This window comes from Coregonus clupeaformis, chromosome 3 (assembly GCF_020615455.1).
Source record: "Coregonus clupeaformis isolate EN_2021a chromosome 3, ASM2061545v1, whole genome shotgun sequence".
Taxonomy (NCBI): domain Eukaryota; kingdom Metazoa; phylum Chordata; class Actinopteri; order Salmoniformes; family Salmonidae; genus Coregonus; species Coregonus clupeaformis.
The window spans coordinates 17589183-17610789 of NC_059194.1; the positions used below are offsets into that span (position 1 = coordinate 17589183).

The 21607-nt window shown below is 46.8% G+C and overlaps 1 protein-coding gene across 3 annotated transcripts in view; it reads right to left on the bottom strand.

Annotated features, from left to right (window-relative positions):
* Positions 1-3286: 3286 nt before the first annotated feature.
* The window catches only part of LOC121541612 (TBC1 domain family member 9B), a 52063-nt gene continuing 33742 nt past the window's right edge, over positions 3287-21607 (bottom strand). For 2 of the 3 annotated variants that reach the window (XM_041850769.2, XM_041850785.2), the window contains 12 exons: positions 20425-20542; positions 13068-13353; positions 12550-12679; positions 12275-12373; positions 10435-10503; positions 9757-9997; positions 9441-9506; positions 9016-9087; positions 8511-8561; positions 7983-8042; positions 6311-6402; positions 3287-6224 (listed from right to left, as the gene is read on the bottom strand). In XM_041850769.2, the coding sequence (XP_041706703.1) occupies positions 5592-6224; positions 6311-6402; positions 7983-8042; positions 8511-8561; positions 9016-9087; positions 9441-9506; positions 9757-9997; positions 10435-10503; positions 12275-12373; positions 12550-12679; positions 13068-13353; positions 20425-20542 (1917 nt within the window). In that variant the 3' untranslated portion in view covers positions 3287-5591. The remainder of the gene's footprint in view (positions 6225-6310; positions 6403-7982; positions 8043-8510; positions 8562-9015; positions 9088-9440; positions 9507-9756; positions 9998-10434; positions 10504-12274; positions 12374-12549; positions 12680-13067; positions 13354-20424; positions 20543-21607) is intronic. The other variant, XM_041850777.2, reaches the window with a different exon arrangement.

Sequence of the window (21607 nt, forward strand, 5' to 3'; positions counted from 1 at the left end):
ACCTGAGTTCAATTTCAAGTCTCATAGCAAAGGGTCTGAATACTTACAGTTGAAGTCGGAAGTTTACATACACTTAGGTTGGAATCATTAAAACTTGTTTTTCAACCACTCCACAAATGTATTTTTAACAAACTATACTTTTGGCAAGTCAATTAGGACATCTACTTTGTGCAATTGTTTACAGACAGATTATTTCACTTATAATTCACTGTACCGCAATTCCAGTGGGTCAGAAGTTTACATACACTAAGTTGACTGTGCCTTTAAACAGCTTGGAAAATTCCAGAAAATTATGTCATGGCTTTAGAAGCTTATGATAGGCTAATTGATATAATTTGAGTCAATTGGAGGTGTACCTGTGGATGTATTTCAAGGCCTACCTTCAAACTCAGTGCCTCTTTGCTTGACATCATGGGAAAATCAAAAGAAATCAGCCAAGACCACAGAAAATGTTTTGTAGACCTCCACAAGTCTGGTTCATCCTTGGGAGCAATTTCCAAACGCCTGAAGGTACCATGTTAATCTGTCCAAACAATAGTACACAAGTATAAACACCATGGGACCACGCAGCCATCATACCGCTCAGAAAGGAGACACGTTCTGTCTCCTAGAGATGAACGTACTTTGGTGCGAAAAGTGCAAATCAATCCCAGAACAACAGCAAATGACCTTGTGAAGATGCTGGAGGAAACAGGTACAAAAGTATCTATATCCACAGTAAAACGAGTCCTATATCGACATAACCTGAAAGGGCGCTCAGCAAGGAAGAAGCCACTGCTCCAAAATCACCATAAAAAGGCCAGACTACAGTTTGCAACTGCACATGGGGACAAAGATCGTACCTTTTGGAGAAATGTCATCTGGTCTGATAGAACTGTTTGGCCATAATGACCATCGTTATGTTTGGAGGAAAAAGGGGACACTTGCAACCCGAAGAACACCATCCCAACCGTGAAGCAATGGGTTGGCAGCATCATGCTGTGGGTGTGCTTTGCTGCAGGAGGGATTGGTGCACTTCACAAAATAGATGGCATCATGACGAAGGAAAATTATGTGGATATATTGAAGCAACATCTCAAGACATCAGTCGGGAAGTTAAAGCTTGGTCGCAAATGGGTCTTCCAAATGGACAATGACCCCAAGCATACTTCCAAAGTTGTGGCAAAATGGCTTAAGGACAACAAAGTCAAGGTATTGGAGTGGCCATCACAAAGCCCTGACCTCAATCCTATAGAACATTTGTGGGCAGAACTGAAAAAGCGTGTGCGAGCAAGGAGGCCTACAAATCTGACTCAGTTACACCAGCTCTGTCAGGAGGAATGGGCCAAAATTCACCCAACTTATTGTGGGAAGCTTGTGGAAGGCTACCTGAAACGATTGACCCAAGTTAAACAATTTAAAGGCAATGCTACCAAATACTAATTGAGTGTATGTAAACTTCTGACCCACTGGGAATGTGATGAAATAAATAAAAGCTGAAATAAATCGTTCTCTCTAATATTATTCTGACATTTCACATTCTTAAAATAAAGTGGTGATCCTAACTGACCTAAGACAGGGAATTTTTACTAGGATTAAATGTCAGGAATTTTTATTTTTAGATTCTCTATTCTGATGAAACCAAGATTGAACTCTTTGGCCTGAATGCCAAGCATCAAGTCTGGAGGAAACTTGGCACCATCCCTACGGTGAAGCATGGTTCTGGCAGCATCATGTTGTGGGGATGTTTTTCAGCGGCAGGAACTGGGAGACTAGTCAGGATCGAGGGAAAGATGAACGGAGAAAAGTACAGAGAGATCCTTGATGAAAACCTGCTCCAGAGCGCTCAGGACATCAGACTGGGGCGAAGGTTCACCTTCCAACAGGACAATGACCCTAAGCACACAGCCAAGACTTTGGGACAAGTCTTTGAATGTCCGTGAGTGGCCCAGCCAGAGCTCGGACTTGACCTGATCGAACATCTCTGGCGAGACCTGAAAATAGCTGTGCAGCAACGCTCCCCATCCAACCTGACAGAGCTCGAGAGGATCTGCAGAGAAGAATCGGAGAAACTCCCCAAATACAGGTGTGCCAAGCTTGTTGCATCATTGGATTTTCAACATTGCAGAACAAATTACATTTTTTACATTTTAATTGAGAAAATAAAGACAAATGGCATGGACAAAATTATTGGCACCCTGGAGCTAGTACTTGGTTGCACAGTCTTTGGCCAAGGTAACTGCAGACAAACACTTTATTGCCATCAATGAGTTTGCTGCACCTTTCTACTGGCAATTTGGCAAACCATTCAGCAGCAAACTGCTCTCATTCTTCAATATTTGAGGGGTGCCCACCAACTGCTGTTTTCAGATCCCGACATAGTTGGGCTTTTTTTACCCCCCTTTTCTCCCTAATTTCGTGATATCCAATTACGATCCAAAACCCTCCCCTAACCCGGACGACGCTGGGCCATTTGTGTGCCGCCCTATGGGACTCCCGGTCACGACCGGTTGTGACACAGCCTGGGATCGAACCCGGTTCTGTAGTGATGCCTCAAGCACTTCGATGCAGTGCCTTAGACTTCGCTGGCCACTACAGAACAGTCCACCATCTCTTCTTAACCATTGTTGAGTGCTTTGTTATGTGTGTTTGGGGTCGTTGTCCTGCTGGAAGACCCACAACCTTCAAAGGAGACCCAATTTCTGGACACTGGGTTGAACATTGGGGACTACAAAACACCTGATAATCTGCTGATTTCATGATGCCTTTAGTATGTTCAAGGACCCCAGTAACAGAGGCAGCAAAGCAACCCCACAGAATTATCAAACTTGATTGTAGGGAGGGTTTTCTTTTCATTGAATGCTTCATTCGGTCATCAGCCCTGATCTGTATAGCCAAAGAACAGTAATTTTGTTTCATTGGTCCACAGAACATTTCGCCCAGGATTTACGTTTATTTAGGTGGGTTTTTAAGAAGTTCAAATCAGGCTTTCTTGTCTCCTTTAGCAGTGGGGTATTCCTATGTTTACCAACGACAGTGACTGTGTTGCCAGTGTCCCCTCCAAAACTTCCACCCTACTTGTGTCTTTAGACGCAGACCGGAACCTTGCCCAGACAGCATGGGGAGACAGCGGCGTGTACGTCTGCTCTGTGGCGTCCTCTCAGGATCTGACAGGGAACAGCGAGGACTACACTGAGCTCATAGTGCTGGGTGAGTGGCTCCTATCCTCTCAGAGCCTCCATAGATCCCCCTGCCCTGCCCGCATCTTCCACCAACACCCCTCCGTCCTTTGACAAAAAACAACAACTTTTCCATTCAGTATTTGTATTTAGTACACAATATAGTACAGTACTGATCAAAGACAATTTAAAATGCAAGTTTGTGAATAAATAAATCTGTTACATGAATACTGTGATGACATTATAGCTATAGGTGGATAAACCGATTTGCAATGGCCACAGACTATCCTAGAAGCAAAAAGGATCCAAAACTGCTTCCTCATTCTTTGTTTTCACATTTAGCAAGTAGTCTGCAAGGTAAACGAGTACAATTAGTACATTTCAATAGATATCAGAAACATAGGCAGGTGCAAAGTGAAGAATATACAAAGAGTGAGACAGGGTTTTGTGTGCAAACTAAAAAAATCTACATACAATTGAATGAACTGGGACACTGTGATACCTTGGGGTATAAAACAATTATCTTACAAAGTGCCGATAAACATGGTATGTAATGCAGCAAACAAATTCCTTGGGCAACGCTGGACTGTTGTGTTTGGTTATGCACAAAGGGCCAGCCAGACAACATTTTACTACAGTCTGGTTTTAGTGTCACAGAAGAACAGTTCTGAGATTAGCATTGAGCCGTGGCAGCACATTTCTCCACTGATAATCAGACCTGTCTGGATAATCATAGGGGAAACTAAAACTGTGAGGAGCCTAGTCTTGTCTATCAATCCCTAACTCCTATTGACTACTCTAGTGTTTTTCAATCTGAAGTTCTGAAGGAACTAGATAGGTGCGAGCAATATTCTAGATATCCCCAAACCTCATCGGGACTGGAGCCATCGCCATATTGTTTACATCTGTCCGGTCCCTTCCAAAGTAGGGGACCTGAATGGTTTAAAGACAAGGGGTTCTTAAAGATACTTTTTCTAGTCAAACATTAAAAGATATTTGTTGACGAAAGTGGGCATGAAGCATTCTGTAGAAGTGCAAAATATCTGTTTGTGACCAATGTGACAGGTAATACAACAACGAGCATTAGATGATATTAAGCAAGTGTTTCTAGACTGAAATGTAATCGGAATCAGTAAAAAGAGTAGTTGCTTGTTTTCAGTAAACCATCAGGAAGTGTTTCCTTACTGCTATTCTGAAATGACAGAAGAAGTGCATTACAGGGGTAACCATCAAACACTTACTTACATAGATAAAACTGACTCACTGACAGTTAGGCCTAGTAACTGTAATGGGAAAACCATAGTATTTCTGTGGGTAAAACAATACTTGAGGTCATTTCATGAATGACAGATAGTGCCCCCTGAGTGTCTGCTTTGAACTAGGGGAAGAGAGATATTGCCTTGTTTGATATGCAGGTTAAAATCAAGAAGTGTATTCAATGAAAACAATGCCATTTCAATGCAATTTCAATGAGCTATACGGAGGCCCCCGCATTGTTACAGTTGGAATCCCTGTGTATATGCCAACCTACCCTTACAAAACAGTCTAATCAGGTCCTAGTAAGTTACGAGTGGAAGACAAGTCACCCAATGACAGAAGCTCCATGCTTATCTGAAGGCTGCAGATTAATTGACTGTTAGTTAGACTGCTGAAATGGGACTAATAAAACAAGTACTGGCCAGAGAACCGACTGGTAACGGCAACGTTCTCCCTAAGAAAAAACTACATAAAACAAAAACAAGCTGCTTTGAAGAAATCTAACATCTAGTTCAGTAATTTTTTTAAGGCAAGGCTTTCTTTCTTTAGTTTGAGACGGCTATGGATTTCACAGACACACAAACGTATACATGTCTCATATACAGGTCTTACATTTAAAGGCTTTTATCCACAGCTTCGATTGTGGTCCGCAGAGTGCAGAGAAGCAACAGAAAGGGCACAGGGATAGATACAATAATACAGTTGAGTACTAACATGTATAACTCTGATATGTTGCATCAACGCTCCTCTGCCCAACATCCTACCCTTGGATTAGCCACTACGCTTCAAGGGCCGGTTTCCCAGACCAATATTAAGCTTAGTCCTGGAATAGAAAGCATGCTCAATGGAGAATCTGTATTTTGAAAGTGCTTTTTAGTCTAGGAACAGGCTTAGGTGGAATCTGGTTCTGGGAAACCAGCCCTAAATGTTTAGGGTTATGTGGCTTTTATCAAAGGTAAGATCTGTTGGGCAGACTCTGGAGTATTTTGTTTCAATAGATATATTTCCTATATATACACATCTGGTTCTGTATAAGGATGACAATCACAACAGTGATACAGGTCTAGAGCTCCCTGTGAAATGGTAGTGAGGCAAGGCCCGACTTGAGTAGGACAGTGATGGGTTTCCCCTACGGGTGTGAAGAGACAGCGAGTGTTGAGTTCTGGATGGGTCCACTCAGGTCGAGAGCTGGGCCAATTCGTGGTCGCTTGACGAGCTCACCTGCCTCTCCACCCCCCTTTGCATCTTACAGGCGGCCATTCTTGCCTGAATGTCTCCCTTCTTCTCAAAGTAGTCCACCAGGGGCGGCTCGGTGAGCATCGACGCCAGCACCTGCTCGAAGGTGATGGACCAATCGCCGTCCAGTATGCTGCCTCGCCGCTGCTGGTCACCGGAGCAGCCAATCAGGACCGTGTCGTCGGCGATGTCCTCGCACTGCAGCGAACCTGTGCTCACCATGGAGTAGGACGAGACCGACGTGTCATCCTTCACTTCTTCATCCGACGACTGCTGAGGCGGCGTTTCTAGCTGGGCCTCCGCCAAGGCCCTGCAGACCAGGGACTGGCCTGAGCTGCTCTCCCCGTTCGGCCCCTCTTTTTCGGGTTGGGAAAGTTCAGCGGCAGGGGCGGGAGCCTGGGCATTGGTGGTGTCGGTTTGTTTCTTGGCACCGTTGTTGGTGAACTTCTTGCCCACCTCTCCAATGCGCAGCAGCAGGCTGGCCACAGTGGCGATGGCGTGGTAGAGCTCCTGCTCCAGTGGGTCCTCGCTGAACATGTTGTACAGGGTCTTACACAGCTCTATGAACTGTTCCTGTAGAGGACACAAACAGGGGATCAGTCAGAAATGGCTTCTCTATGTGTGTATGAGTAGTCAACTCTCAGTAATGTAGTATGTACCTGGTTCATCCTGCGAAGGTCTTTAATAGTCTCCTTCTTGGGCTCATTCTCCATGGCCCACATCCGCAGGTAGTACTTATAGTCCTTCACCTCTGAAACAGACATCACAATATTACACTGGATACAGTGCCTTCAGAAATTATTCATACCTCTTGACTTATTCCATATTTTGTTGTGTTACAGCCTGAATTTAAAATGGATTAAATATATATGTTTTTTCTCGCCAATCTACACACAATAATCCATAATGACAAAGTGAAAACATGTCTTTAAAGATGATCGCAATTGTATTGAAAATGAAATACAGAAATATATAATTCACAAGTATTCGCACCCGACTCAATACTTTGATTACAGCTTTGAGTCGTCTTGGGTATGTCTGTATCAGCTTTGCACATCTGGATTTTGGGATTTTTCCCATTCTTCCTCTCAGATATTCTCAAGCTCTGTTAAGTTAGATGGGGAGTGGCAGTGAACAGCAATCTTCAAGTCTTTCCACAGATTTTCAATGGGATTCAAGTCTGGGCTTTGGCTGGGCCACTCAATGGCTTTCAAATTCTTGTTCTGAAGCCATTCCAGCATTGCTTTGGCTGTATGCTTGGGGTCATTTTCCTCTTGGAACGTAAATCTTCGCCCCAGTCTAAGGTCGTTTGCACTCTGAAGCAGGTTCTCATCAAGGATTTTCCTGTATTTGGCTCCATTCATTGTTCCCTCTATCCTTACCAGTTTCCATCAGACCACAATCGTTTTCCTTATGCTCTCAGAGTCTTTCACATGCCTTTTTGCAAACTCCAGGTGTGCTGTCATGTGCCTTTTTCTCAGGAGTGGCTTCCGTCTGGCCACTCTCCCATAAAGCCCAGATTGGTGAAGTGCTGTAGAGACTTGTCATTCTGACAGGTTCTCCCATCTCAGCCAAGTAACTCTGTAGTTTTGTCAGAGTGGTCACTGTGTTCTTGGTCACCTCCCTGACCAAGGTCCTTCTTGCCTGGTTGCTCAGTTTGGTTGGATGGCCAGTGCTAGGTAATTCCATATTTTTTCAATTTCCCAATGATGGAGTTCACTGTGCTCTTGGAAACTTTCAACACTTTCAATAGTTTTATACTCTTCCCCAGACATATGCCTCATCACAATTGTCAGAGATCTATGGACAGTTCCTTAGACTTCCTGGTATAGTTTCTGCTCTGACATGAACTGTCAACTGTGGGACCTTATATAGACAGGTGTGTTTCTTTCTAAATCATGTCCAAACAATTGAATGGGCCACAGGTGGACTCCAATCACGTTGTAGTGACATCTCAAGGATTATCAAATTAAATTGGATGCACCTGAGCTCAATTTGGAGTGTCATAGCAAAGGGGTGTGAATAACTATGTAAATTAGATATTTCTGTATTTAATTTTCAATAAATTTGCAAATATTTATAAAAACATGTTTTTACTTTGTCATTATGGGGTATTGTGTGTAGATGGGTGAGAAAAACAAAAAAACAAATGTAATCCATTTTGAATTCAGGCTGTAACACAACACAATGTAGAATAAGTCAAGGGGTATGAATGCTTTCTGAAGGCACTGTATGTATAGCAATACCGCTTGAATCTTGCAGAGGGCAGGACAAGGAAGAAGACCAATACTGTAGAAAGGTCATTAATATAGGCAGGGGACTGAGACACACCTTTCTTCTCCTCTGCATCTCTGCTTCCCGACGCGTCCCCAGCCTCTTTCACCTCCTCTCCTGCAGACAGAGACAACCACCACCATCATCATGTCCACAAAGTCACTAATCAGACCATCCACACCAGTGTACACACTACTGTGACAAGTAGGAAAGTGGGTTACCTAGACAGGGGTTGGGAGGTGGGGGGTCTTTCCAGTGTAAAATGATTACAGTTAGTTTGATGTTTGTGCTAGTTTGTGAGACATCCACTGCACAGAAAATGTGACTCAACTAGCCCCCAGATGCTAGGAGGCTAGTTCTGTAATCTGCTGGTATGATGCTGTGCTGTCATTGAATGTGCTATACCACATGGGGAGGTTATTAACAGGTTAGAGATATGTCCTCTATGAACTACAACTAATCATTGTTTCACAAGTTTGCAGATTATTCAAACATGAGATTGACTATTCCCCCTGAAGACAGTGTGGCCACCATTTTGTTGATCAAAAGTGTCTTTGTGACACAGAGATTTACAGAGAGACAAACCTGAGGTCACTTCCTGCACCAGGAAGTCCAGATCAGACAGGAAGGTAGGTTCTGGAGCGGTGAGAAGAAATTGGAACCAGATGGGGAGAGAGGACAGACATGAGAGGAAGAATTAAAGAGAGCGATAGATAAAGAGCAAGATAGAGAGATTAAGACAAGTGAGAAGGGAGGGAGGAGAGGAGAGGAGAGAGGGAGGAAAGAGAGGGTGGGAGGAGAAAGAGGGAGGCAGGGAGGGAGGGCATCAAACGATAGGAAGATGAGAATACATATTCTGTTTAGTTAAGTCAGTAGTAGGAATCCGTTTTCCATGCACAGACGCATGCAAGGGAGCAGGAATGTAAGAACCACTCATTGCCTCAAGCAAAGAAATCTAACCAACATGTAAAATATTGCATGTAAATTGTGAGCAAACTACAGCATGAAAGATGGTTCACAAGTGTGTGTGTTCCCTCCTATGAGGGAATATGTTATGTTTATGTAAACAGCAATGTGTGTGTGTGTGTACCCTGTGGAGTGTCATCGTCAGTGAAGAACTGTGCCGCTTCCAGTGCAGACTCCGCCTCCTCTGGACACAATGCTGTAAGAGAAACAAGAAGCATGTTAGCCCCAGAATGTATTATCATAACACATACGCACGTACACATCTTTTCTCCAAAACTGCTAAATTGTTCCCTTTCTGAAACACTATTGTAAAACACCCACAGACACTAACGTAATTATTCTGTCATGCACACACATGGTGTCTGTCCCTTTAAAAACACACCACCCAAAGCACAGGGTCACAGGACTGTGTGCTGATTCACTACAACTGTGTTTGAGGGAAAAAGTGTGTGAAGCCAATTAGTGAGAATGGGAGTGTGAATATCCATGTCTACAATGAGTTGATCAGACTGTTATTGGACCGGCAGAGTTGTGTTTTTCCCTGCTTACCTGGAGGCAGGTGAAGTTTGTACAGTAACTTCAGTTTCTCTGTCATGTCTCCGTGGTACATCCCACCTGATGGGAGACACGTGGTGGGTCAGTTGGATCCATGCTGACTACAATCTTATAATCAACCAGTCAATTAAACAGTGGGATTTATCCTGCTACAAACCTGCACATAATTGGTCTCGAAACTACCTCAAAACACCAGCTGCACAACCCCCACCCCTCCCCCCGACAGCCGAAACATCAATGTTTTATATAGAAATCAGTTCATTTTTCAAACAGCAAGTTGCGATTCTTTACTTCAAATCTCCAAACTCACTCAGGCCTGTGACAAACTCCTTGAAGTTGATGAGGCCATCCTTGTTCATGTCCAGCAGGTGGAAGAGGCGTGCGGCCAGCGTGGCGGTGTGCGTGCCACACAGCCAGGTGCCCAGGGCCCCGAACAGCTGGCAGAACTGTCCCAGGTCAATGCGGTACTGCTCCAGGTAGGGCAGGCTGGGGTCGTGGCGCTCCGCCGCCGTGCTGCTGGCCCCCCAGTAGCAGCTCATGATGTGCTTGGCCTGCCATGGGGAAGGGGAGTGGGATGCAGATCAGAGGTGGTACTGGCTGATTGAAACATTGAATCGATAGTGCAATGGTGCTTGACAGTTGAGGGACTTGAGCTATTGACAATGGCTTGACAATGATGGCTTTTGTTGCAGGCTTTCAGTTTAATTTAAAAAAAAATGTTTTGTCACCTATACCGGATAGGTGCAGTGAAATGTGTTGTCTTACACTTGTTTGGGGCATGACTCACAACTTGTTTTGTTCTCAGTCTATTGATAATGGTTACATAACACCTAACGTGTGACAGCTGTGTGACTTGTTGTCATTACCACCCACCACACTAAGTTGACACGCCCGAGTATAGAACAACATTGCTAACAGAGAAAACTAAATGTTCCAAACCAGTGTCGGGTAAAAAGCCGTAGGTGCGGTAATAACAATGATTTCTTACCTTAAAGAGAACATAGAGTTCCTCTAGCTCCTCAATACTGAAGGCTGAGTCTGTCATGATAGCTCTCACCTGTGGACAGACACACAGCTCTACATCAGACAGAGAAAGACCTCTGGCTACAGCATATTAGGTAGGCACTGTATGACTTAGGCATGGACATGTTTTTGTTCCAACCTTAACATAACCTATTACATCTGATATCCACAATTGATCATTATTAAAGGGATACTTCAGGTTTTTGGCAATGAGGCCCTTATCTACTTCCCCAGAGTCAGATGAACTCATGGATACCATTTTTATGTCTCTGTGTCCAGTATGAAGGAAGTTAGTGCTAGTTTCGAGAGCCAATGCTACCTAGCATTAGCCCAATGACTGGAAGTCTATGGGTATCTGCTAGCATTTTGGCCTCATTGCCAAGATCTTGAAGTATCCCTTAAAGGTTGGAATGTATAACCTAATCCAGAGTCATATACACAGAGTATACCAAACATTAGGAACACCTTCCTAATATTGAGTTGCACCCCCTTTTGCCCTCAGAACAGCCTCAATTCGTCGGTACATGGACTCTCCAAGGTGTCAAAAGCATTCCACAGGGATGCTGGCCCATGTTGACTCCAATGCTTCCCACAGTTATGTCAAGTTGGCTGGATGTCGTTTGGGTGGTAGACCATTCTTCATACACACGGGAAACTATTGAGCGTGAAAAGCCCAGCAGCATTGCTGTTCTTGACACACTCAAACTGGTGCATCTGGCACCTACTACCATACCCCGTTCAAAGGCACTTCAATCTTTTGTCTTGCCCATTCACCCTCAATGGCACACATACACAAAGTCTCAATTGTCTCAAGGCTTAAAAATCCTTCTTTAACCTGTCTCCTCCCCTTCATTTACACTGAGTGAAGTGGATTTAACAAGTGACATCAATAAGGGATTTTAGCTTTCACCTGGATTCACCTGGTCAGTCTATCATGGAAAGAGCAGGTGTTCCTAATGTTTTGTACACTCAAGTGTATAGAGAGTTGGGCCAATGCGGTTTCTGTCTGACCGTTCCAAGCGCACTACTTTCTCCTCCATAGCCATTGCTAAGTGATAATTATGGACATATGAAGATGTCCAGTGAATATGCAATTTGTTGACAACAACACAGTACAGACTTGGATACACATTATCCCGAATACTAATCAATAAAAAAGTCTGTTAAATTGGCTGCTCTGTTTTGCTTGTTTACAGTGGGTCATTTCATAGGGAACTGTCAGAGGCGAGGTCACCAAATGCTTCATTCATGGTCACTTCTTTGCAGTAGTGGAAAAAGTACTAAATTGTCATACTTGAGTAAAAGTAAAGATACCTTAATAGAAAATGATTCAAGTAAAAGTGAAAGTCACCCAGTAAAATACTACTTCAGTAAAATGTCTAAAAGTATCTGTTTTTAAATGTACTTAAGTACAGTGGTGGAAAAAGTACTCAATTGTCACACGGACAGCCAGGAGCACACTCCAACACTCAGACATAATTTACAAACGCAGTATTTGTGTTTAGTTAGTCTGCCAGATCAGAGGCAGTAGGGATGACAACGTATGATATATTGATATGTGCGTGAATTTGACCATTTCCTTGTCCTGCTAAGCATTCAAAATGTAACAAATACTTTTGGGTGTCATAGAAAATGTATGGAGTAAAAAGTACATATTTTCATTAGGAATGTAGTGGAGTAAAAATAAAATATATAAACAGTGAAGTAAAGTACAGACACCCACAAAAACTACTTAAGTACTATATATTTCAAAGTATTTTTAGCTAGTTACTTTACACCACTGCTTCTTTGACATATGAACTCACCACGCTCCTCTTGGCGGTGTCCTCCAGCGATTGGATAACCTTTAACCTCTGCTTGAACCTCATCTGCTCGATGACATCAGCACGCAGACTACCAAACTTCTGCTCAGGGACACGGACAGACAGAGGGAAAAGGCAGTGAAGTCACTAATATGCAGAATCTACATCAATCTCTCCTTGTTCTATGCGATTGACTTAACCAGTGAGTTGTGTGACAGAACTAAGAATGGAATGAATTTTCAGTGAAAGGTAATGTGGCTCTACTAGTTATGTATTACGTCACAGGATGACTTGATGAGCTGGAACACGTCAATCTGAGGCGGTGGCTCATCGCCACTGGTCAACAGGGCGTGGAGGTGGGGAATGGGCGGAGACACAGTCTGCTTGTTGACAACATTGTCCAGATACCTGTGAGTGAGTGAGAGAGAGAGATTTCAATATTTTGCACTCCAGGGCAATGTGGCTATAGCTTCATCAGTCTAGAGTAGTAATGCCATCATTCATAAATAAAAAAACCTTTCTGTATAGTTACACTATAGTTACCATTCCAATTAAACATTTGGCTGCGTAATGTGTGTTGGTGTCAATTACATGGGAGTCAGTTCAGTCAAGTGAATTAGGTAAGAAACACTTGAGAAATTGTTCCTTCCTTCCATCCCTTCCTTTCCCTTCCCCCACTCACCGTCCAAGGAAGGTCATGGCCTCTCCCTCGTCAGTGCAGCCCAGCAGATGACCACAACTATGGTCCCTCCCTGCCTTCCTTCCATTCCCTCCGTCGATTCCATCCCCCACTCACCGTCCAAGGATGGTCATAGCCTCTCCCTCGTCAGTGCAGCCCAGCAGGGTGTCCATGTTGGCGTGCAGCACGGCCAGTGCCACCTGGAAGATGACCTTGATGCCCTCGTAGAAGAAGCAGTCGACCAGAAGCACGGCGCTGTCGAAGGGCATGACGCTAAGGAACAGGGTGAGGAACCAGGAGAGGGAGATGGTGGAGATGACTCCCAGCTCCTGCATGTGCTCGTAGAGGAAGGGGAGGCACTCGCGAGTCAGCTCCTCGAACACGCCCTGGTCAACGAGAGCACCTGGGAGAGAGAAAGGGAGAGCGAGAGAGAGAGACACAGGGTAAATTATATCCAATTTTCGCTTCCTCTACTCGCTCCAAAACGACTGAGTGGCCATGTCTGAAATCTGGCTTGCCTACTATACTTACTAAAACGACATACCTTGTACTAATCGTACTATTTAGAACGTACTGTTTAGTAATAAGGTATGCAATAAGCAACAAATATCAACATACTACTCATCCATACTGAGAAGCAATGTTCCCTCACATTTTTTTCAGCACTGAGCAAATTTCAGGTCTGCTGAGCGCAAAATGTAACTTTGTGAAAATTCTGTGCAACTTTCAGCGCACGTTTACTGTGAACACTGAGGCTGTACCCGCTTTAAGTTACAGTTTCAGACAGTGGTCAAGTAGGCTACTGTGGCTATTTGATCATAATGTAGGCCAATGGAGAAAATGCATTCCCTAACATTTCAACATGGAAATAGCTGTTCTATCATTCAGCCTACAGTGGCAGCCAATGTGTGGTGTTCAATGTAGGCCTACATTCCATGAGACTTTTGAAAAACACATGCAGGGCTTAACATTAACCTGTTTATCCACTTGTCCTTCAGACAAGGAGGTGACTGAAAATGTTGTTGTGTTGTTTGTTGCAAGAAACCACTTTACAAAATACAATGCATTATTATTCCCATTCCATTATTACAGAGAATCAGACAAATTATGCTACCCTCTGCCTACTTAGCTTATTCAAGCCGGTCTCAAAATACAACACGGCCTAACACTTGCTTTTCAAAGATGTCTAGAAATGTACACGTTTTGTCCTCTTGTTGGAAGCAATCACTCCCCCATTGCTGACTACAAATGATCTGTAACTGGGCTATTAAATCACCAACTAGCAAAGGATATGAACAAAATGTGCACACGTGGTTATATGCAGCTCTCGCTTTGATCTCAAAACAAGCGCATCTACTCACGACCGCTCATGCTGTAAACACTGTCCAGTTCAAGGTTAATGGCACAGATCCATATATGGCAATGGTCTATTTGCATATAGGCCTACTGCATCTCTGAATGTTTATGCCGCACCGGTCTGTGTAGAGTACGGGCTGAGTAGTACATGTCAATGAAATAGAATCCTACTCCGATGCGTTCTGCCTACAACAAAATCTCTTCGATAGTTAGTTTTGCATATCAAGTCCTGCATAGTTTGTTTTGTTTCGGTATGTTGCATTGAAAGTGGCTAATATTGCGTTGATTCGATCACAATTCCCACAGTAAAGGGAAACGTTGATCGTGTTAACTAAGGGGGAAAACTCTAGAAAGTTGAGTGAAGTTCAATCTCGTGCGTCTCTGCGTGGGCTGATATTTATTCAGCGCGGCAGTCCGAGGGGAGCCGCACACAATTTAGAGGCAACATTGCTGAGAAGGCGTCATCTTAGATGTGCAATTGTGCTTGTTCCCCGCCATTCGTTCAATTTTGTAGAGCGCATCCCCTATTCAGATGATAAACTATTGTCAAACACACGTGTGGAAAGACAATTATCTTCCTCAATAGTGGGCAGGGAATTATACTAGATGAAAAGCCAAAATGAGTATGACATCCTGGCATTTAAAGCATTCTACATTTTCTAAATTTCACATACTACAGAACGTTCTATTTTTCCATACCCAAATAGCTTACTAATTTAGAGCACAAGTATGGTTATTGGGACACTGTCACGGTTTCGGCCGAGGCTGCTTCTCCTCCTTGTTCGGGCAGGCTTCGGCGGTCGTCGTCTCCGGAGTACTAGCTGCCACCGTTCTATGTTTCGATGTTCGTTTGGTTTGGTCTGTTTGTACACCTGTTCTTGTTAGTGTTGATTATGTGCCCTATAAGTTCTCTTAGGTTTTGTCATGTGTTGTGTGTAATTGTTTCGTGTCAGCTAGGCGTCAGTTTGTTCTCTCTCGTTCTGTTTTGTTTTGAGAGAGTGTCCGCACTGTGTGCGCAGTTTGGGTTACGCACTGTTTTCTGTGTGCGTAATTCTTCGCTTGCCCTCCGGCTGGGATTTTGCCGTGAGTCTGTTGTATTGTTTGATCCTCACTAAAGACTGTTGAAGAGCCTCTGTTGTCCTGCGCTTGATTTCTGCACCACATCTACGCTCAGCCCTTGACAGAATTACACACCTTTATGGAATCAGCAGGAGCCGCCTCATCTGTCGAGGCAATCGAGGAGCGCCTTCGCGGACAGGATCAAAAGATCAGCTGGATTGGGAACTCTCTCGAGGGGGTGGTGGAGACCCTCCGTAGATGGGAGACCGGCGGGGCTCCCACGCATCCACCCATCGCACCATCGCCATCAGCCAGCCCGCCTGTTCAACTTCCGGAACCCAGTAGGATTCGGCTCTCGCTCCCGAGGGCGTATGATGGCACCGCTGCCGGGTGTCAGGGTTTCCTTCTACAAGTCAAACTTTACCTAGCCACTGTACACCCGGTGCCCTCGGGATACGAGAGCGTTTCCGCCATCATCTCCTGTCTCACCGGCAAGGCGTTGGAATGGGCCAACGCCGAATGGAGGAGGATAGACGCCGCTACTATCACATATGCGGAATTCTCCCGCCGCTTCCGGACTGTGTTCGACCATCCACCAGAGGGGAAAGCGGCGGGGGAGCATCTGTTCTACCTCCGGCAGGGGATGAGGAGTGCCCAAGATTTTGCACTGGAGTTCCGGACTCTAGCGGCTGATGCAGGGTGGAATGAGCGGGCCCTCATAGACCACTTTCCCTGCAGCCTCAGGGAGGACGTCCGTAGAGAGTTGGCCTGCAGGGACACCACTCTCACCTTTGACCAACTGGTGGACATGGCAATTCGCCTAGACACCCTGCTGGCCACCCGCGGACGCCCTGGGGGGGGTCGCCCATTCCACCCTCCAGCACCTCCGAGTCGAGTCCCATGGAGCTCGGGGGGGCTGGCGCTAGAGAACGGAGGAGTGGGAGTTCGAGGGGGGCCGTCCCCTGCACCAACTGTGGCCGTGGAGGACACACTGCGGCCAGGTGCTGGGGAGGGTCTCCTGAGGGACGAGACGGCAGGCCACGCGCTGGGGAGTCCTTCCTGGTGAGTAGGCGCCCCACTTACCCAGAGCTCTCTGTCGTGCACATAACCATACCTGTTTGTTTTTTACAGGTTGCACCTCGTTCCCAGCATAAGGCGCTAGTAGATTCAGGCGCGGCTGGGAATTTTGTAGATCGTAAGTTTTGTAAAGAGTTAGGGATTCCTCTCCTCCCTGTTAAAAGATCCCTTCCCTGTACATGCCCTAGATAGCCGTCCGTTGGGATCGGGGTTGATTAGGGAGGTCACAGCGCCACTTAGGATGGAGACGCAGGGGGGTCATGAGGAGACGATTCAGCTATATCTGATTGACTCTCCTGCGTATCCGGTGGTGCTGGGGCTTCCCTGGTTGATTACTCATGATCCCACTATTTCGTGGCGAGAGAGGGCTCTTAAGGGGTGGTCTGCCCAGTGTGTGGGGCGATGTCTGGGTGTTTCCGTGGGGGCGACCTCGGTGGAGAGTCCGAACCAAGTGCCCGCATTGCACATTCCCCCCGAGTATGAGGATCTGGCAGTTGTGTTTAGCAAGGCGAGGGCGGCGCGATTGCCACCTCATAGACAGGGGGATTGTGCGATAGATCTCCAGGCAGGAGCTGCGCTCCCGCGGAGCCATGTGTATCCGTTGTCGCAAGAGGAGAAGAGAGCTATGGAGACATACATAGCTGAGTCTCTGAGACAGGGATACATACGGCCCTCCACTTCCCCTGCGTCCTCAAGCTTATTTTTTGTGAAGAAGAAAGATGGAGGTTTGCGCCCGTGTATTGATTACCGTGGTCTCAATTAGATTACTGTAAAATACAGTTATCCACTCCCTCTGATTGCGACTATGACGGAGTCATTACACGGGGCAAGGTTCTTCACAAAATTGGACCTCAGGAGCGCCTACAACTTGGTGCTCATTAGGGAGGGCGATGAATGGAAGACAGCATTTAGTACCACCTCGGGTCATTACGAGTATCTCGTCATGCCATACGGTTTAATGAATGCTCCGTCAGTCTTCCAATCCTTTGTGGATGAGATTTTCCAGGACATGCAGGGACAGGGGGTGGTCGTGTATATAGACGATATTCTGGTGTACAGTTCTACCCGAGCCGAGCATGTAGCCCTGGTGCGCCGAGTATTGAGGAGACTGTTGGAGCACGACCTGTATGTCAAGGCAGAGAAATGTCTGTTTTTCCAGGAGTCGGTCTCCTTTTTGGGTTATCAGTTGTCTGCGTCAGGGGTGAAGATGGAGGTTGACCGTGTGTCAGCCGTGCGTAATTGGCAAACCCCAACCACAGTTAAAGAGGTACAGCAGCTCTTGGGCTTTGCGAATTACTACCGGAGGTTTATCCGGGGTTTTGGAAAGGTGGCAGCTCCCATCACGTCCCTTCTGAAGGGGGGTCCGGTGCGCAGGTGGTCAGTTGAAGCGGACAGGGCTTTTGGGAGACTGAAGGACCTGTTTACTTCGGCGCCGGTGCTGGCGCACCCGGATCCCGCTTTACCATTCCAAGTGGAGGTGGACGCGTCAGAAGCCGGTATCGGAGCCGTTCTCTCGCAACGGTCCGGCACGCCACCTAAACTCCGCCCCTGTGCCTTTTACTCGAAAAAGCTCAGTCCGGCGGAGCGAAATTATGACGTAGGGGACAGGGAGCTGTTAGCCGTGGTGCAGGCCCTAAAGGTGTGGAGGCATTGGCTTGAGGGGGCTCAACACCCTTTTCTCATTTTGACTGACCACCGTAATACAGTCGGGCAGCTAGGAGACTAAATCCTCGCCAGGCGCGGTGGACTATGTTTCTAGCCAGGTTCGTGTTTAAGATCACTTACATTCCTGGGTCCCAGAACGGAAAGGCAGACGCCCTGTCTCGGCGGTATGACACAGAGGAGAGGTCCGTTGAGCCCACTCCCATACTACCGAAGTCTTGTTTGGTGGCACCGGTGGTGTGGGAGGTCGATGCTGAAATCGAGCGGGCGTTACGTACCGACCCTAGTCCTCCCCACGTACGTTCCGCTCGAGGTTCGGGATCGACTCATTTATTGGGCTCACACGTCACCCTCCTCTGGCTATCCAGGTATTGGTCGGACAGTGCACTGCCTTAGCACGAAGTACTGGTGGCCAACGTTAGCCAGGGATGTGAGGGTTTATGTTTCCTCCTGCTCGGTGTGTGCCCAGTGTAAGGCGCCCAGACATTTGCCCAGGGGTAAGTTACAACCCCTGCCCGTTCCACAACGACCCTGGTTACAGACCTTCCCCCCTCACAGGGGAATACCACCATTCTGGTCGTTGTGGACCGGTTCTCGAAGGCCTGTCGTCTCCTTCCCATGCCGGGTCTCCCTACTGCCCTACAGACCGCTGAGGCACTATTCACCCACGTCTTCCGGCATTACGGGTACCCGAGGATATAAGTGTCTGATCGAGGCCCCCAATTTACTTCCAGAGTCTGGAGAGCTTTCATGGAGCGCTTGGGGGTTTCGGTTAGCCTTACCTCGGGGTACCACCCGGAGAGCAATGGGCAGGTCGAACGTGTGAACCAGGATGTGGGTAGGTTTCTGAGGTCATATTGCCAGGACCGGCCGGAGGAGTGGGCGAGGTATGTTCCCTGGGCCGAGATGGCACAGAACTCTCTCCGCCACTCCTCCACCAAACTAACTCCGTTCCAGTGTGTTTTAGGATACCAGCCGGCTCTGGCACCTTGGCATCAGAGCCAGATCGAGGCCCCTGCGGTGGATGAGTGGGTGCGGCGCTCGGAGGAGACGTGGAACGCTGCTCACGTCCATCTGCAGCGGGCCATCCGTCAACAGAAGACGAGCTCCGATCTCCACCGCAGTGAGGGACCGGTGTACGCACCGGGGGATCGGGTCTGGCTCTCGACCAGAAACCTGCCCCTCCGCCTGCCCTGCCGGAAGCTGGGTCGGCGGTTTGTGGGGCCTTTTAAAGTCCTGAGGAGGTTGAACGAGGTGTGTTACATATTACAATTGCCTATTGATTACAAGAATATTAACCCCTCGTTCCACGTGTCTCTCCTCAGGCCGGTGGTAGCTGGTCCACTCCAGGACTTTGAGATAGAGGAGACTCCTCCGCCCCCGCTGGACATCGAGGGGGCTCCGGCGTACACTGTTCGGTCCATCCTGGATTCGAGACGCCGGATGGGGGGGCTCCAATATCTCGTGGAGTGGGAGGGGTACGGCCCGGAGGAGCGGTGCTGGGTTCCGAGGAGGGACATCTTAGACCCCTCTCTTCTGACCGAGTTCCATCGTGGTCATCCTACGCGCCCTGCTCCGCGTCCGCCTGGTCGTCCTCGAGGCCGGGGTCGGCGCACGGCTGGTGCCGCGCGTCAAGGGGGGGGGGGGTACTGTCACGGTTTCGGCCGAGGCTGCTTCTCCTCCTTGTTCGGGCAGGCTTCGGCGGTCGTCGTCTCCGGAGTACTAGCTGCCACCGTTCTATGTTTCGATGTTCGTTTGGTTTGGTCTGTTTGTACACCTGTTCTTTGTTAGTGTTGATTATGTGCCCTATAAGTTCTCTTAGGTTTTGTCATGTGTTGTGTGTAATTGTTTCGTGTCAGCTAGGCGTCAGTTTGTTCTCTCTTGTTCTGTTTTGTTTTGAGAGAGTGTCCGCACTGTGTGCGCAGTTTGGGTTACGCACTGTTTTCTGTGTGCGTAATTCTTCGCTTGCCCTCCGGCTGGGATTTTGCCGTGAGTCTGTTGTATTGTTTGATCCTCACTAAAGACTGTTGAAGAGCCTCTGTTGTCCTGTGCTTGATTTCTGCACCACATCTACGCTCAGCCCTTGACAGACGCGGTCACTGTGTGACTACTATAAACTTAATTTGAGTGACGGCCATTTGAAGGGCAGTGAACGAAGAACGGGCTTGTCTACCCTATCAAACACTCCAAAATGAGGGGATTTGGAGGAATCTTAACAGATGATTCTTTCCTAAGCATGTAGTGAGCAACAAAACAAAGACATAACCCAATGGAATTAAACACAAGTGTGTGTCTATGAGAGGTTGTGTCAGTCACTCACCCACCACCCTGGTGTTGTAGTAGTCAGGCAGCATCCTCTCACACAGAGCCACCAAAAGCCAGAAGGCCTCCTCCTCCGTACAGTACAGCAGCAGTACCGACGTCACAATGTTCATCGCCTGGAGAGAGAGAGAGAACGGTTTAGTGATAACACAGAGGTTTATCACAACAGAAACAGACAGATAACCTTGACAGTAAAGAATAAACCACCAGAATAGAGTAGTCACCCTGACAGAACCATTTCCAGTCAAATAACCTAGTTACAATATCATGATTATGTTTCAAGAAAACAGTCACGCTTTATTTTAAATGGCATTTTCCTGGTATTTGCTAATTATAGTTATGGGCCCATTCTACTACTTCAAATAATTCAAATCAATTGGCCACTATCTGGAACCAAATCGTTAATTACAGTGAAGCAAAAGCCAAATTATTAAGACATTCTCTTTCCAAGGATTTTTGTACTTGTTACCCCTTCTTCTCCCCAATTTCATGAAATCCAATTGGTAGTTACAGTCTTGTCCCATTGGGAGAGGTGAAGGTTGAGGGCCATTCGTCCTCCAAAACACGACCCTGCCAAGCCGCACTGCTTCTTTACACACTGCTCGCTTAACCCAGAAGCCAGCCGCACCAATGTGTCAGAGGAAACACCGTACAACTGGCGACCGAAGTCAGCGTGCATGTGCACGACCTGCCACAGGAGTCGCTAGAGCACGATGGGACAAGGACATCCCGGTTGACCAAACCCTCCCCTAACCCGGACGGCACTAGGCCAATTGTGCGCCGACTCATGGCTCTCCTGGTCGCGGCTGGCTGCGACACAGCCTGGGTCGAACCCGGGTCTGAGGTGATGCAGTGCCTTAGCGCCACTCGGGAGGCATTTTAAGGAATTTCTAAGTCAGTCAGATAAGTCACACATTTCTATATCAGTCAGATAAACTACACAGTATATACAAACGTATGTGGACCCCCCTTCAAATTAGTGGATTCGGCTATTTCAGCCACACCTGTTGCTGAAAGGTGTATAAAATCGAGCACACCGCCATGCAATCTCCATAGACAAACACTGGCAGTAGAATGGCCTTACTAAAGGGCTCAGTGACTTTGAACGTGGCACTGTCATAGGATGCCACCTTTCCAAAAAGTCAGTTGGTCAAATTTCTACCCTGCTAGAGCTGCCCCGG